The sequence below is a fragment of the Hemibagrus wyckioides genome, linkage group LG03 (assembly GCF_019097595.1).
Source record: "Hemibagrus wyckioides isolate EC202008001 linkage group LG03, SWU_Hwy_1.0, whole genome shotgun sequence".
Taxonomy (NCBI): domain Eukaryota; kingdom Metazoa; phylum Chordata; class Actinopteri; order Siluriformes; family Bagridae; genus Hemibagrus; species Hemibagrus wyckioides.
Genome location: NC_080712.1, coordinates 30,443,843 through 30,462,105, shown reverse-complemented (window position 1 = coordinate 30,462,105; position 18,263 = coordinate 30,443,843). Strand labels below are relative to the sequence as shown.

The 18,263-nt window shown below is 40.2% G+C and overlaps 2 protein-coding genes across 4 annotated transcripts in view; one reads left to right on the top strand and one right to left on the bottom strand.

Annotated features, from left to right (window-relative positions):
• cdh23 (cadherin-related 23) overlaps positions 1-18,263 on the top strand; it is a 43,155-nt gene that overhangs the window by 1,853 nt on the left and 23,039 nt on the right. The gene's annotated exons all lie outside the window — the stretch shown is intronic.
• Positions 1,680-16,040, bottom strand: vsir (V-set immunoregulatory receptor). 3 transcript variants are annotated; one of them, XM_058384265.1, is made up of 7 exons: positions 15,806-16,040; positions 8,363-8,737; positions 7,795-7,875; positions 7,531-7,641; positions 7,156-7,183; positions 5,878-6,053; positions 1,680-2,308 (listed from the first exon to the last, which is right to left on the bottom strand). In XM_058384265.1, the coding sequence occupies exons 1-7, from the start codon at positions 15,858-15,860 to the stop codon at positions 2,271-2,273; spliced, it is 864 nt and encodes a 287-aa protein (XP_058240248.1). In that variant the 5' UTR covers positions 15,861-16,040; the 3' UTR covers positions 1,680-2,270. The 3 variants fall into 3 exon arrangements, with proteins under 3 accessions (XP_058240248.1, XP_058240259.1, XP_058240269.1); XM_058384276.1 differs by having other exon boundaries at positions 7,816-7,875; positions 15,806-16,039; XM_058384286.1 differs by lacking the exon at positions 7,795-7,875.

Sequence of the window (18,263 nt, the reverse complement as noted above, 5' to 3'; positions counted from 1 at the left end):
ACACTAACACTGTTTAATTCAGTTCTGGCTTATAATTTCTCATTTCTAATTATAAAGGAAGATAAGAAAATGCAGTGATATTTCAATAAGAAGTGGCAGAGAGGTCACATGGTCAGTTTAGCTTTTTATCATCATTTCCTCTTTGGGGAAAAACCCTGTCCAGAACCTTGCATGATCACGTGTTTGTTAGAAGAGTCCATGGAGGCCCGAAGGAACAAAACAATATAGGATGTATTCAAGCCAAAGCAGCAGCAGAGCATGGATAAGAGACTTTGCAATCTGATGCAATTTCCTTTTCAAGACATTGACAAAGAGTAAACAGAAAACCTGTGCTTTTTCTTTCTTTTTTTTTTTTACCCCCTGGTCATTTTGTATTGGTCTGGGCTGAATATTTGAGCAGAAATATTCCTAGTATGTTTTTTTTTACTCTAAAGCCTGGCGCTATTAAAACGTCAAATCTAAGATGTTTTTAGATGTTTAACAGCTTTGTGTCTGTAATGCAAGCTCTCCTGGCTGTACGTGTTGGACTGATGAGGACAAAGTGTAGTTAAAAAAGTGAAATTGGATGCAATGGAACATTCCCACGGTGTAGAATCGTGCCACTTTCCACGTCACGTCATGCCTAGTGATGATGTTGACTAGGTTGCAAGTTTCTGTGGCTTGTGCACATGGGAGACCAACAGCATTTATTGCATTAGTTTTCTAGCTACTGAGCCAACTGACAGCATTCTACATAATAGAAAGGAAATTGCTGCAAAATCTGCTCCAGTTGTATGCACCCTCTCTTATCCCGGTGCTCCACGTGACCCCGAGTGTGAACGTTAATGTGTGTAAAACACATTGTATATAATGTAGTGTAGAACAAGCACTGCAGAGGTGGTTAGTAAATAAACAGCAGTGTGAATTACACCCATCTTTTTTTTTTTCTTATGTAAAGCGCTTGAACTTCAAGTGAACTCCTGAGGGAACCTCAAAATTTGTTGCAGCCAGAAAAGAGTGATGCCAAAGCTAGGTATTAATGCCAGTGTGGCATTTAGACCTGCTGGCACATTTAAAGACAGGAAGTATAAACTGGTAAACTGCAAAAAAACAGGAAACCCACAAGTGTGCTTTTTTTTCATGAAACAGGAAGTTACAATTTCAAATATTCTGCTAGTTCCTGTTTCTGGTTTTGCTGCAGTCGAGCAGAATCTCACACAGAACAAACTGTCCTTTTGTCTACATTTGCCTTTCTTTTGTATTTGAAGTTTTATTGTACAAAATACATTAAGATAACTTTTTTTTACAGTATCATAATAAAAAAAAGGCTTTTTATAGACAGACAAATATAGACACAGATTCAGAATTACATTTTGTCCCACATATACAGAGAAATAGGCCATTGGTTATTATACACACACACACACACACACACACACACACACACACCTTTGGTCTGTCTGTCTCTCACTCTCTCACTCACTCACTCACTCACCCATACACCCACCCACCCACCCACTCACTCACTCACTCACCCATACACCCACCCCCCCACCCACTCACTCACTCAATCACTCACTCACCCATACACCCACCCACCCACTCCATCACTCACTCACCCATACACCCACCCACCCACTCCATCACTCACTCACCCATACACCCACCCACCCACTCACTTACTCACCCACTCACTGATATTCAATACTCACTAAATATTTATTCAATACCTTAAAGCTAAGTGACCTTCTTGAGTTTTCTTTGGCAGTCATAGTAACTTTTTCATAACCAACATACAGATGTTACAAATACAAATGTAGATGATCTCTGACACACTGACATACACACGTGCTAAATAAAAAGCAGTTGGTGGCCGACAGGGGATGGACGATGGAGGGGGGTTCTGCCTCAATGAGATGAGACAAAACTTGTATGAGAGATATGAGTGCGTGCTCTCCAGTGGTCTGGCTTATCAGTACGAGAAGCCACACCTCTTACTGAAACCGACCCTCTTTTCTCTCGGGTGTGGAACATTCCAGTCTGACTGAGAATAAGCATTCCCCCACAACACAGTGAAATGAGCTCCTCCTGGCCCCTGGCTGTACAGGTGGAAAATCTGAGTGTGTGTGTGTGTAGAAGGATGTTGTGGAAGTTTGCTCTCTCTTGTCGTCGTCGTCGTCTTGTATAGAGAAAATAGGGAGGATGGATGGAAGGAGGAGGAGGAGAAGATGTACAGAAAGAAAAAGTGCAGGGCATTTCATGGGTGCTGAGAATGACAGCGTCTCTCCATCCTACAATGGCTGGAAGTCTGGTGACTCCGGGATGGGCTCTGAAAAACAGTACAAACACATTAGTATACACACATATGCACACATTCCTATAGTAACACCTTGTTTTTCCTCTCTCTCTCTCTCTCTCTCTCTCTCACACACACACACACACACAGACACTAGGTCACTATTTACTTTTAGTTCCTGAATGTTTTTTGTTTCCATTCAACTTTAGTTCTCAGAAAATATCCACACATGCCCACACACACACACACACACACACACACACACACACACTTTCTCCTAATGAAAACCTGTTAGGGCTTATATAATTGCCAAAAGTATTATCCTGATTATTTTTGCTTAGCGTTTAAATAAAAAAAACTTCATAATAACAAGCACAATAACTTAATTAAAATATATTTATCGCCACATTATTTTTTCTCTCAGGCTCAGAGCCTAAGGCCTTTCCTGTGTCATAAAACTTAAAGCCACAGCTTAACTTAACAGCCGACACTGGAGACTCCTTCCGAAAATGTCAGTGTCTTAAATCATCTTTTATGCAAATTTAATTGGAGCTTATTCTATAGCCTGAGTCTCTGTGAATCAGCTGTTGCTATAGAAACAATTATGCCGAAGATCCAACGGATTAAAATGATCTCCGGAAGCACTACATCCGTAACGCTTTGTCCGATCTTGCATGTAAATTTGCGTTATGAAAGCTAGGTGAAGTGTGTAGCAACAAATGAAATACCACGGAACACTTTCCCAGAATCAGGGATTGCAGGAACAGAGCAGAAAAGCAGAAGTCATTGTGTAACTGTGTATAGTTGTGAAAAGGAGCAGCGAGTAAAAGGTCAGAGAAAAATTTCAAAATTTCGTTCACTCTCGTTCCTTCGTTACAGCTCAGAACACCACTCTGAGTCCGTTACACCATTAGATTGCATGATAATTATATAAATACAGACACACACAACTGAGAACTGCTTTCAATAGAGAACTATACTGTGCTGGACACACACACACACACACTCACACAAAAATTGTCCTGTTTGCACGCATATGTCACTTTACATTAAACTTTACACTTTATATTGATCCTGTTTACATGTTAACTTTAATATTTGCACTCTGTTCTGTTCTCAACACTGTTCTTTTGCACAGAGTCGGTCTACATGTTGTTTGTCTGCGCTGTCTTGTCTTGTCATCCTGTGCACTTCTGTTGTATGTCTAGTTTAAAGATTGCACCATAAGTATAGTTCAGTTTTATCTCTATGTTTATCTGCATCACTGTGCTCTGTCTTTGTTATGTGTAGCACCTTTGGTCTAGGAGGAATGTTGTTTCACTTCACTGTGGACTGCAACAGCTATATATGGTTGAGTGACAAGCCGCTTTGACTTTGACTGGACTTTGACTTGAACCCAGGTGTCCTGCATGTGAGGTGGGTGCACTAACGGCACAACTAACTAGTCGCTAGTGAACCTCTTGAGATAAGGGGAGTGAGGTTTACCTGCACAGCACCTACCGCTGGCCTCTGTTACACTCACCCCCATAATCCTCACTTGCATCTGGGTCATGGCACCAATGTAACCCCCTCCCCTCGGGTCCTACTTGCACCCGCTCCGAGTGGGTCCCAAACCTGGGTCTCTGGCAAGGTGGAGATCAGGGGATTGAGGTTTACCTGCACAGCACCTATTGCTGGGCTCCGTTACACTCATCCCCCTAAACCTCACTCCCATCCGGGTCATGGCACCAATGTAACCCCCTGGGTCCTACTTGCACCCACTCCGAGCGGGTCTCTAAACCAGGTCTCCAGCATGGGGGAGATCGGGGAGTGAGGTTTACCTGCACAGCACCTATCGCTAGCTTCCGTCACAGAACTCCCCCTGGGTCCTACTTGCACCAACTCCGAGCGGGTCTCCAACCCGGGTCTCCGGCATGGGGGAAGATCAGGGGAGTGAGGTTTACCTACCACTGTCCTCCGATACACTCACCCCCCATGCATGTTCTGCTTGCCAGAGCCTTGCTGTGTTTTTGTTGCATTAGTGCTGAAGCTGCATTTATTCTGAGTTTCTCTTCCATTTTTCTTTACGTCATGCCACAGTCCAAATAAGGTTCAGGATAACCAAAACAGGAACTAAAAGTTACTATAGTGGCAGTAGGGAACCGATGGTGGAGAAAAACAGTTTTCTGGAATCGACATATCCGTGTGTTTTGGTGCTCTTGTGAGTCATACACTGATACACCGTGACACTGACGTCACCCAAACACATAATATTCTCTCCACGATCCACTTAGCTAAGCGCGCACACAGCAAACCAGGTGTATTGTTCTTCTTCTTAATGATAACGCAGAGCATGGAGTGCCTTTTTGCTTCCCAGCAATTAGCTCTGAAGAGGAACTTTAAATGCTAAAGCACTAGTTTCGAGAATGAGGAAGAGGGTTCTTTAAACAGACATGCGGAATTCTGATGAGCTTTTACAACTTCAGTGGCCTGAGATCTGAAATTATACGTCAGATTGTGGTGTGTGTGTGTGTGTGTGTGTGCGTGCATGTATCTCCTCTCTGTTTCCAGATGTTTCTCGCCTTGTACTGACAGAATCCAGACTAATAAACAGGATCAGGCTGCATGGGAGTCTGAAATACTTCCAGCTGTGTGTGTGTGTGTGTGACATTGTTGACTCATTTCAATGGAAATATGTCACACACTATACTGTGTGTTGTGCAGACCAGTAAAAACTGTTCTAATCTGCAGACTGTGTTTTGTTTGTTTGTTCTGTGTGTGTGTGTGTGTGTTTGAATTTGCCTAATATTTGCATATTCAAATATCCCCATGTGAATGCTAGTCTTTTAATCACTAACCAATAAGTAGAAGCCCTGAATGGATGGCGTAGTCAAGTCGTTCATTTCGAGCACTTGCCGATCGGAGTCGCTCTCTTCCTCCAGGTGATTTGTGTACAGTGTGAAGCACTCCAATAGTCAGATACTTCACAAGCACCACACCAAGACTGTGTCCAGCACCTTATACTCGTGTTACTGAGGTGTTACTTCCCATGGTAAAACTAGGACATTGAAAGGTTTAAATCGAACTGTGGTGTGACATTCTGACTGCTGATTAAGGATTACTGTAAGCTGATTACTGATTACTCATCTCGCCTGTGTTTACCACCACAGTATGTTTAATCTTTACAGGATGATCGCCTAGGAGAGATTTGTTGGTGAATTATCTAAAACATTGTTTTTTTTCTCCTTTCTATGAATGATATCTGATTTCTTGGACCATCTCACACACACACACACACACACACACACAGAATAAGAAAACATTTGAGATTTGACCTGAGTGCGTTGGAAAGTGTAGCTGTGTTGTTGATGTTAAATGAAATGAATACTTTCCGGGAACATAAAAGTGTGTGTGTTATTAGTATGTGTTTGTGTGTGTGTGTGTTTGTGTTTGTGGTCTTCTCTGACCTTGTGAGGTCTCTGACCTTGTGACAAAGTAAGCATTGCACAAAAAAGGAGATGTGTGAGATGTGTTTGTTTTGTCTGTAGCAAAGTAGGTGGAGGAGGTGGAATTAGTTTAAACAGAGTTGTCGTAAGAAGGCACATGAATGTTTTAGCTCTCACCATGTGCAGGGAAAAACACATCTCCTTGCGGGTTCGGGCTGAACGGGGTGCCAGGGTCGGCGAGAAGGTGACGTCCGGTTTCGGACGTCTGGCGCGTTAGAATCTGAGCCACGGTGCGAGATGGAGTTTTTGGAGAACTTCCCATGTACACAGGGTTCTCATGGCCTTGAGCCTCACTGAAGAGAGAAAGAAAGAGAGAGAGACAGAGTGAGAGACAGAGAGATTAACATTAGTACATAATAAACCAACACAGCTATCCCATTACTGCATGCCAATGTACCCAGGATGTCTAAGGTTTCTATAAATTTACTCCAGAGCTAGTAATGTAGCAAACAATTAAGGACTACTGATTTAGATGCTAGTTTCCAGATGGCTGCTACTACTTTAATTATTTTGCAGCATAGTTTTGGCAGGGTTTAGAAAACAGTCCTAAATTGTCATGGCGCTGGATTAGGGCCGAGTGTATCATTGGATCCGCTCCAGATCTGCACTGCATTTTTTTAAAAAGTCCTCATTACCATAATGTATGCTTTATTAAGCCAAAATATGGTAGCTGATGGCAGTGAGTAAGCTGTGCAGTCCTGATCAGAAGGTTAAGAGATCAGTAAGTTGCTGGGTGTAAGTTGTTGTTGTTTCGGCTGCTCCCTGTTTGGGGTCACCATAGCGGATCATTTGGTCCGTATGTTTCAATTTAGCACGTGTTTTAAGCCAGATGCCCTTCCTGAAGCAACCCTCCCATTTTATATGGGCTTGGGACCAGCACTGAGTGTTAACACACTCAAACCCGGGCCAATGAGAGCACAGGATCCTGCCACTGGACCACCAGAAGGCTAAGCTGCTCTAGATAAAGGTTTCTGCTATAAATTTTATTTTTTTTAAAAATAGGGTGATGTTTTGGAGCCTGGAAGGCAACATTGCTCATGCACACATAGGTATGCTCATTTTAGCTGCTTGACCCAATCCTGCATGCGACTTCTAGGACTATTCATGAATCCTATGATCAGCTGACCCCAGCTCGCTGTATGTCACATACTGTGTCAGAAGCCACATGAACATATCTGAGATTACTTCACAACTCAGTGTGGTTTGAGGTAGATGTGGGATGATTTACACACACAGAGTTCACAAAGTGTTGCACTGCAGCCTATAAGCCTCGCTTAATTGTTTGATACATTGGTGTCATTGGTGCTTATTTCAAGCATCTGACAGTGTACTTAACACATCAAGATGAAATGTTTTCTTTAGACAGTCTAGTGCTTTGACTGTGTGGAAACTCACCTGCCCATGCGAACAAGCTCGTGTGCACCTGTTAAAAAAGAAAAACAAAGCAGGAAGTGGAAACTGGTCATTGTATGGCAGGAAATAGAATATCGGTGACTATGATTTCCTGTAGCACTATCATGCAGCCTTTGTGCAGGATGTGAGGCTAAACATGCACACAAAGCTTCCAAGTCACTTAGAGTAAAGCCTGAGGGTTTCTAGTTATTAAAAACTTAAACACGCAAAGCATGGTCCATGAATGACACCAGACACTGACTCATTTAGCATCATGACATGACCGGACTGCATGAAGCATTCAGCTGCTAATAAACTGCTAATAAACTTGCTAGCGAAGAACATTCGGACCAAGCGATTGTGTGTGTGTATACTCACGTCGGCTGCTGTGAGTTGTTTGTCTTTGTCGATATACCAGGACCAGCAAGACAGGCAGACACAAAACACACATAATGACTACACCTATAGCCACAGATGCAGTCACTGAACCTAGAGGATGATAAAGAGTAATAAAATCAACCCAGTGATCATGCCATATGTGTGTATGTGTGAATTTGTGCTTTGGTGATCAAATGACATCTTAGAAAGTGTAAGCAAGTTTCAAATGATTTAGAAATATATATACTGTATATATATAAAGACCTTCTTTTACTAAAGGCATACTTGATATACTTTGGGAAGGAGCCATTGACAGCTGTGTGCACTTCAGACTATTATTGCGACCTGGACAAGGACAAGACGGTGAATGTTAAGTCACACAATATTACATTCGACAATTAAGTACAGTTACTAACTATATTAACAACCTACAGTACTTCTCAGTAATTCTCAAGTCAGAAGCTTGATTGTCTATAACAGGGATTTCTATGACTGTAGTAAGTAGTAAATAATAATAATAATAATAATAATAATAATAATTGAGGCCTGATATTTGTACTGTAAGAGGAATAAAACTCTGTAAACATGCTGTTATGTGAAAATAATCAACTTCTCGGTGGAACTTGTCTTTGTGTTACATCACACCACCACCACCACCACAGTGTTGTTTATTTAACAGCACATGGGATTTTTGTTCTTAAGACACACCAACACTGCATTGCAGCAACAGCAAAAATAACAGCATGTTTAATTACATGCTCTAAGAGGTCAATAACATGTTCCTCTAGGCAAGGTAATGGTTTTTAATAACAGGTTCTAATTGTGAACTTACGTGGCATGATAGTGAGCGTCATGTAGCTGTGTGCTTCCTGTAGCACGTGTGGCTTGTGCTTGCTTTCTGGCTGGAGGTCCAGCACCAGGCAGCAGTAGCGTCCCTGGTTGGCCTGTGTCACCTCGAGCAGCGTGATGCTGAAAGACTTGGCCTGGGATCTGTACACTATAGAGTTGCTGTGTTGCCCGTGCAGGGGACTGTGACACCGCTGGTCCATGTGTTGCGTAAAGAGCCAGGCGTGATGCAGACGGTCTTTTGGATGATCCAGAGAGCCAGACTGTTCGCACACCAGCGTGACATTAGCACCTTCAGGGCACATGTAGGAGACGTAGGGTGTCGAAACACTGAGAGGGTCGGCGTGGTATTCACTGTTACCTGGAGATGGGAAAACATTGTTTATATTTTTCGCTGCAAAACAGCCATGCTGACAAAACCCCCAACTTTAGATAGATATTTCTTTTAACTGCATAGTTTCTGATTTTACACCAAAAAAAAGGTAGAGGTCATTTTAGTCACATGACCTACACTGGAATTTAACCTTTTAACCAAAAAAGTAAGCCAAATATCAGAAAACGCCCTGACACTGGAGACTCCTTCCAAAAATGCTCAAGAAACATTTCCTATTCATTTCCCTCTATAAGCAATAATCTTTGACAAGTATTGTTTACTAGGCAATAACCTTTGCTAGTGTATTGTTTTTTGTTTTTTTTAAATAATGCATTACCCAGTAAGAGAGCTAAAACTGAAGAGAATCAAAAGGCCAGAAACATGGTAAAGTAATGCCAAGCACGCGGTGGTTAAATGACTTGCTGTTGTTGCTTGGAGCACAGCTCAGTGCAGATACAGCTGTTCAGACATGAGTGTTTGCGGTTGTTTCCTGAGCGGTGTAGGTGTGCAGGTGTGTACATGTGTGCACGACTGAAGCATACTGAAAGAGCACACAGCCTACATCCAGTCAGCTCGAGCTCCTTTACTAGACTGTGATTCATTCCACCTGTGCCAGTGTGTGTGTGTGTGTGTGTGTGTGTGTGTGTGAGTGAGTGAGTGAGAGGATGCTGAGCTGGCATTTCACTCAAAATGTCCAAAGGTCACTGAGTTATCAACTCCACTCAGCCAAAGGGGGGAAAAAACGTGATTTCCCCGGCCCGTCATCTTTTAGGTTTCAGATTTTCGTGTGTTTAAAAATAAAACGAAAATGTCAAGCTGTAGTCAAATTTCAGAATGCTGACTTGGGTCTAAAACTAAGGTGGAAAGTTTCACAATTCGAGTTATAAGAAGACAAAAAAACAAGAGGATATGAAAAAGATTAAAAAAAGAAAAGAAAGATAAAATGTGGGTTTAGTGACACAAAAAGTATAAAAAACACAGGAAATATAATAAAGAGTTTTTCTCTCTAGATTTTTCTTATTTCCTATTAATGTACCCTGTTTATGGCACCATACTAACACAATTATTATTATTATTATTATTATTATTATTATTATTAATGTTACAGCTACGATTTCACTAAAATTGTACTAGTCAAATCAGCAAAACTCTCCTCCTCTTCTTTTTCCATCTCTATCCCCCTCCCTTCGTCTCTCTGTGACATTTTTTCCACTCTTTTTTTTTTTTTGCTGGGTTTGTGATTTTTGAGCTGTTTGATTTTCTAAGGTTCCTTTCAAAGTTTCACACATTTTGGTCTTTTACATGTACGCAAGCACACACACGTACACACACACACAGAGAGAGAGAGAGAGAGAGAGAGAGAGACAGAGAGAGAGCGAGAGAGAGAGAGACAGAGAGAGAGCGAGAGAGAGAGAGACAGAGAGAGAGAGAGAGAGAGAGAGAGGCCAAAACAGAAACTTGTCAAAAGTTTCAGCTTCAATACTAAGGTTCACTTCATATTTGCAGAAGTCTGAGCAAAGGTACTTACAACTAATCTTGTATAACACACTCACACTGGATACCTCGCTGCACTTCAAGCCTCATGTCTTCTGCAAGATATACGATTAAAAAATCTGCCAATTTCTTCTCGTAAACCTTCAGTGTTTATTAGCGGTACTAGAAAATATCTAAGGTGAAGTGGCATTACTGATGATTAATTTCCTAAAACAGCACAAGCATTTCTCATAATACATTATTATGCCTTTGAATGTGTGTGTGTGTGTGTGTGTGTCATTTTGATTTACACTATAAAGCCGAGAGTAAAAAAGTTTGTACAGTGTAGCGTTACAAATACCCCCTTTCTTCTCTGGAAGTGAATTTAAACAAAACCAAAACATTCCCACAGACTTCACCGTGAATATTCAGTATCTAAACAATCTCAAACAATGTTTTCCTCTAACTGACTCATGAGTCATGAATTCAGCCACACCCAAACAGTCCAGTGGCTTCAGAATTACACACTGGGTCTCTGCCTGCTGTTTCAGAGTTCACTACATTACACTCTGAGTATTTCTGGGTTAAAATAAACAGTGATGGAAATCCAGCAGTCCCGATGCAACACGATTCAGCCCTCACGAATGACTCATTTCACATTTGTCCCAGTCCCTAGTGACACTTTCAGTAAGTGCGACCGCAGAATTGTTGTAGTGTTCTCACAATCGGTGTGTGTGTGCTCATGATAAACAATGATTAATATCTGTGTAATATCTGTGTATTATATAAACCATAAAGGTAGAGAGAGAGAGAGAGAGAGAGAGAGAGAGAGAGAGACAGAGAGAGAGGTGTCGGGGGAGGGGGTCAGGGGGTTGGGTCTGCGGACTACAGAAGGAAGTTTCCGGATGTTTGCTTGTATTTAGAGGGGCAGACTTCCTTCCTGCTCTGCTCTGGTCTTGGCTTGGCTTGCAAAGTGCTCCTAATAAAACACCACCCGAGAGATTATAACAACACCCCGCTGCTATGGAAACTAGCGGCGTTTAATGTGAAGCGAATTCAATAAATCATCTCCTCTTTAATGCGAACGCAACTCCACCCTCAACCCAACAAAAAGGCTCAGATGTTAGCCTCGATCATTTCTGCATTGCTTCTTTAAACCCATTTCACTTGCAGCATTGCATTCTTCACAACGTAAACGGTCGAAGGTTTTAACAAACAGGGTCACCTAAAACTAGCGAGCTGAGCAAAAAGAATATTAGCTAGATCATAAGAAAATCTTACAACGATCATTAAAAGGTTAAAATAAACAAACTAGTGCAAAACTTATGTCTCAGCTGTGAAGGAGCCTCGAACGAAAGTCTCTAGAATGGAGCATCTAACTGTTGCATAAACAAACAAACAAATCTGTTTGGGGAAATTTTGATGTTATAATTAAACGTTTAATAATACATTAATGATTAGAATGTCTTACAGTATTGTGATGGTGTCATATAACCAACTCCTAGACAATTCATCCTTCTTGAATGGACAAAAACTGACACATAACCTGATGGTCAATCAACTGAATGTTCATAAACAGTTGCAAATGTCATATTTGTAATACTTATAAACAAACCAGTTTGTGGTTGTTAAACTGTATTGTATAGCTTAAGAGATGCGTGAATATGTTCCCATTTGCAGATTATATGCAGAATCAGAACTTATACTGTTTAGCATATGTACAGGCTTTGACCCTCTTTTGACCCAAGTGGTTAGTTGTCAGGGTGTGTTTGTGTGAGTGTGTGTGTGTGTGTGTGTGTGTCTGGTCAGGAAATGCAATAGGAAAAGCATGCTGTGTGATGCATGTGCCACAGGCCATGTGCCTGTTCCTGTCTCTGTCTCTAAAAGGACAATAGCGTCAAATTTGATTCAGTTCCAATCCATTATTTGTATTTTTCCTGATCTGTGGCCATTATTCCCCCTACTGGAGGCTCATTCACAGGAGAGCTTCCACATATTACTTTAATGCAGCATTATTTTAACAGCATTAGGTGACCTCTGTTCTGCGCTGCATTTCTCACACTGATACGCTAATACAAGGCTCGCTTTGTTTGCTTGCAGTATTAACCATGAACCGTTTCAGGAAGCCTCACTCATGCTAGCCTCGGGGTCAGACACAACATAAAGCAATATGATGAGAAAATGGAATTTACAGTGATAGATACTCGAGTGTAGTGTTGATGCGTTTAAAGATTATTTGCACACTACGGGGATAGCAAACGTAGCTGATAGCAACATTTGTGTTAGCCGCGATCTCTGACAACCACCAGCCAATCAGAAGGCTAAATCAGCTGTGATAGGTTATGCACAGCGCTCGGTGTAAACAGAGCGCAGTCTGATCTAGAAATGTTCTTAGAAATGATCTAACCACTTACCAAATGTTCCCACTAGCAAGTGACAGGAAACCATGTTTGCAATTTCAGTGGCAGCGACACGAGCAAAGCAGCATTTCAAATGTTATCGATGCAAATGAGGGCCTGATTTGCTAAAGTGATGAAATCATACATTTAGCTTGAATGATTCCTCCGACTCATTTGGGTGTTTCTTGGGTTCCCCGCTCACAACTTTAGTCCCTACCTACAGTTTGTTCCTATATGCTGTTTGACACATAAAACTGTCTTTCAACTTCTTATTAAATGTCGAGACATTACAACAAAAATAGAGCAAAGATCTCTACTAGCTCTGGTGAGTGTACACAGCTACTACACTTAGCTTGATTTGCTAATCAACCAACAAAGCTAGTACACAACCTAATGCACAATATGAAATTTAAGCATCTAATTATTCATACCAGTTTTACTGAATCAAATCATTTTTGTTGAAACAGTTGTATAAGTGTTTATTGCTACACTAATGTACCATGATATTGATATAAATGTCATCATTATTGCCCAGCCTTAGTGGTCTGTCCACTAAGGCTGTCCACAAAATCTTGAACCTAATAGGTTTATGTGCAGCTATTGTTTCTGTGTTTGTCGTAAAACCCAAAGCCAACACTAACACTAACACACTCACAATACACACTTTGGATAAACAGCCTCGTTAAAAAGGTGTCAATGGGAGCATTGCAGGGGTCCTCTGCTTTCAACACTTTATCACTTTTATCACAGCAGTACTGTATGATAAATGACACCAACATAGCATAATCTTTCTTACAATAAACATACAGTTTTAATGGATTGGCTTTGGTAAAAGGTTGTGAGATCAAGTCCCAGATCAGCCAAGACGGTTGTGCCCCTGAGGCAAGCACTTTAACTTTCATAACTCTCAATAAAAGAGGAACCAGCCCAAATATCATGTAGCCTCAATTAGAAATTTTATTGACTGAGGACTGAGGAATTCTGCTGTGGTCAGTAGAAAGCAAGCACCATTTCTGTTGTACCGAGAACTATATAGATATTTCAGTAATTCGGATGAATTTGGGTAAGTAGGGTAGCTATGACATCACATGGCGATGGTAAAGGTTCATATTACATACTCTTATACTTTATACTTATACTCATACTATTTTCATAAATGAATCACTGTGGTTTCCCATGTAAAGTCTGAGAAACACAAGGCTCCCCTTTATAATGGCTGACATCTTGTGGGTAGTTTAAGGTCTATTTGACATTTAGGTGAGCTGAAAGGTTAGTTTAAGCTCTATTTGACGTGTGCATGAACTGAAAGGTTAGTTTAAGCTCTATTTGACATGTAGGTGAGCTGAAACTTTTGCCGAAACCTGGCAACCCTTCTTAATCATAGTATACACTAAGCAGGCACGTGCTCTCAAATCTATACCAACTTCTAATCTGTCTTCAGGAAATGGACAAATCAATATGATCAATTCAAGGGTCCTTACTAAACACTGAAAAGTCAGCTGGGATAAGCAAAACCCAGCTGGATGTGGAGGAGATACCCAGCTGTGTTTCTCAGCTCCATATCCGCACTTACTCACAATCAGTCCCATGTTGTTCATTAACTCCAAACCACCGTTCCCGTTTACATTTAGACAGAATCTCTTCAAGGTCACACTGTTTCCGTCCTTCCCACATGCCAGCATTGGTGGGTGAGACACTGACTGTAAATGACATTTTGTGTTTTTGACTTCTCTGTTGAGGTCAAGCCAAACACGATACGGAAGTAACAAGAACGCGCTGCTTCGGGTTTGACAAGATGGAACTAGCAGCAGTGGATTCACTTGCGAATCGGTTCCCTCAAACGACTTTTTGGATGAATCGAGTGAATCATCAACAGGAACGAATAAATTGCTTTAGTTAATCTTTTTTTATTTATGAATAATATATCATGTAAAGGGTTTCCATCTCTAATAACATTTTAAAATACATAGTTATAGACATTTTTTTGTTTATATATCTCAAACTATTTTTATAGTGTCTACATTTATCCTAGATTAATATAATCAACAATTTTAGACTGTTTTTTGTCTCCCCGCCTATTTTTATAGTGTCAATATTTATCTTAGATTAATATTACCATTTTATTTAATAGTTTATAATTTATTTTGTCTTCTCAGTTAGATATGTCTCACGTATACCAGTTTTGTTAAAATGCCATGTAAATATGGAATAGTCAGATTTGAAGGTACTATGGTTAAAGTTTATATTTGATTAGGTTAGGATTACATTTCAATATGCTGTTTAAAGTCTCTCCTGAGTTGATGTACTAAATAGTTTGAAATGCACAATATCCTGTTTCCGTGTTTTTCCGAGTGAATCAAATGATTCGGAGTCGAGTCATTTAAATGGGTTGGCTCAAATGATTCGAATCTTCCTCCAGATGTTCAGTGGCGGAACTTGAACGGTTAAGAGATAACAATTCAGTAAAATCCATCGTACCAAAGCTGTAGCGAAGGGGAAACTTTTTCCACTTCTATTTTTTACTTCTTATCAATATATAAATTAGGAACTTCTCAGTGTGTGAAAATGAGAAGAAGAAAAAAACAGCAAGCTGCAATTGATTTCGTTCTATCGGTATTACAGAGAAGATAAATAAACAGTGGAAAAATAACGACAAAGCTTGCAAAAACCAAGGCTGTTATGCAATAAATTTCATGTGGCAACGTTCAGCTCAAGGGCTGTTATAAAACAGGCGTCTTTTTTTTTCTAGCAAGACACAATCCCTTACAAAAATGATTAGAGCAAATTTCACCTTAGTGATTATAATAATGACGATTAATGTGCGCTGGTGATAATTAGGTGTTTAACGCCTAATTTAACCAGACTAAACACCACAGCAGAAGTCCTGTAATAACCCGAAAGCTCATACTCAAGTGCTAGCTCAGCACTCTTTAAGTACTTTAAGCATGTGTTAGATTAAGGGAAATATTTACAATTCATAACGTCACACTAAGCCAACGGAATGTGCGTAAAATCTGTAAAAGTGGAGGCGTATTTGTGTTTGTTTAGAAACCTGTTGCTCATGCTGAAATGCCAGGCTCCAGCTGGGAAAAGTTTATAGTGTCACACACACACACACACACACACACACACACGCTCCAGCAGCGCAGTCGAGCCCGGACTCGCCTCTACTCCCACCGCTTACCTTGAACAGCCATGACGAGGTAAAGGCAAAGCCACACAGCCGATAACAACTCCATCTTTACTGTAGATCCACTGAAATGCCGCTACTCCTGCTTTGGATTGTAAGCGATCAACACCAACAAAAAATATTCTGGCAAGGAAACTTTTCGAGCGTAACGTTGCGCTTCTTTTTTGGCACAGCGCGTCCCGGGGAGCGCACAGCTGTTGAGTCTACACACTGGTCTCGCGCGCTCCTCTTTTGTTTCACACACTCGCGCGCGCACACATGTACACGCCCCTGCATTTCGTCCATTCCCTGTCTGTCTCTTTATAGTTTTGTTTTTATTTACATAGATGGAAATATAGCTAATTAGGTAAATATGTAGAATGTAGTATTTTTTTTTCTCGTTTATTTTTAGAGCCTTTTCACCCACTCACAAAATTTTGTATGATATTAACAGCACATTTTCCTTGTATTTATTTAGTATTACTGCATACAATAATAATAATAATAATAATAATAATAATAATAATAATAATAATAATAAAGACCCCACTGTGAGAAATGTTGGAACGGTAACATTAGCTAAATAAAATAATTATTTAATTAATGAATTAAAAAATAAATGACACTATAATACAGATATGTTTTTTTTAAACATCCTTTTCGCAAATGCCTACACTATAGATATGTCTAAGAGTTTAGATCAACATGGTCTTTTTTTAGGGTACTCATTTAGAGAACTTAGCACTGAAATTGAAAATAAACTCTAAAGATGTTTGACAAATTTCTAGGCTTGACCAATTTTAGTTTTTCCCGTCTCCACCAGAGACCCAGAAGGGACTTCTGTAATTTGATGCTGATAGAAAATTAGAAGAAGAAAAAAATTGGATAGTTTTGACTGGTGTGTATGTGTGTGTGTGTGTGTGTGTGTGTGTGTGGAACAGTTTTTCGGGATCAGTTTGTCAGACAGGCCAAACAGGAACGGACAAGAAACACAACCTTTTCTTGGATGTGCTAATTTTATAAAAAATGTACCGGTTTCACCTCTGGTTTCACGCAAACACCATCCCAGTGGACTGTCTTCCTAAGTTCCATGTAATGAAATGTGCGTGAATGCATGTAATCAGCAGGGTGAAAGTGATCAGTATGGAAATAAAGAAGTAGACAGGCACATCCCTATGACAGGCGTTTCAGTGAGTGAGAGGGAAAGTGAAAAAGAACTGGTTTCATTGCTGGTACTAAAGCGAGCAGCTACAGATGAATAAACATTTACATATGGAATACACCTTTAGTGCAAAAGCTCTGTTTGGTTAAACTGGTCACCAGAACGTCTTCAATGTACCTTGGAATATTGAGTAGGCTAAGCGTGGTTTAAAGATAGTACTAAGACTAATACTACCAGCCACTAGAGCATTATTATTGTATTTAGTCCATGTTTGTCCATGTACTGAATATTTAAGCCCAGCGCTCCTGAATTCTCCATTCTGATTGGTCAGAAAGCGTTGACCCAGCAAATCACATCTTTATATCAGTCTGCTCTGTTCTACATATCATTTAAATCTACATATCATTTAAATCTAATAATAAATGGATATTAAAAATGTTGATATTGTAAAGCGCTCTCTAAGGACATTTCTATCTATCGTTTTTTTGTAAGGAGTCTTGAGTGTTTTATAAGAAACAGTCTTTTTTTTTTTTTGCTCTAGGAGAAGTCTGTGATTTTTGGTTTCTGGGAAACATTACGAGTTCTTCAAGAGAGACAAAAAAAATACAGAAGCTGATGAGGGAGTGACTGTTTATAGCTGCTCTAACAAAAGTGATAACAGGAACTGACTCTTTTGCTGACATTACATGGCAACTATAAAAAGTTAAATCAGTGTACATCGTTAGTTAATATATGAAATATTATCACTGGTTGATTCTAATTGCTGTGGGATAAAAGGACTAAAAATACACCAGCCTGTGCTCTTGTGTCTGAGTAGATATTTGTGCTCACACAATTTGAACTTTGGTAATGCAGGTCATACTGTACTAACAGAAAGAACGAAGGTTACAGACAGCTTTTTACATGAATCCTGCGACCTCGTTCAACCCAGCTTAGGGAAACCGTGTCAGTATCCCTTATATGAGCATGATGACCCGCTGAAAAATGAGAAAAAATTACAGGGAAAAAGTCGCCTGTGTTTGAACTTCACCATCAGAGTACAGATGAACTTTACATAATGCAATAGTTTCAGTACTTTTACCATGTAGTACTGATACTGAGACCATCTGCAGAAAGCCTTGTGCAATATTTCTGTGAAACATCCTGTCAGACTTTGTCTTGACTTGAACTATATTTTCTCATCCTGTTCTGCATGAAGCACTTATTTCCTGCATAAATAGAGATAACAATCAGCATATTGCCACAGCACAAATATTAATAGAGTGAGTGCTGCATTACTTATTCTCTTGAACAATTCTGGGAATATTTGTA

What these genes read in the sequence shown, in the direction of transcription:
- vsir (XM_058384265.1), bottom strand. Translation starts at nt 15,860, where the DNA reads ATGGAGTTGTTATCGGCTGTGTGGCTTTGCCTTTACCTCGTCATGGCT. An exon ending in CCTCGTCATGGCTGTTCAAG is followed by an intron (nt 8,738 to 15,805) that starts GTAAGCGGTGGG and finishes TCCCATCTCCAG; the next exon opens with GTAACAGTGAATACCACGCC. An exon ending in AACAACTCACAGCAGCCGAC is followed by an intron (nt 7,184 to 7,530) that starts GTGAGTATACAC and finishes CTTTTTTAACAG; the next exon opens with GTGCACACGAGCTTGTTCGC.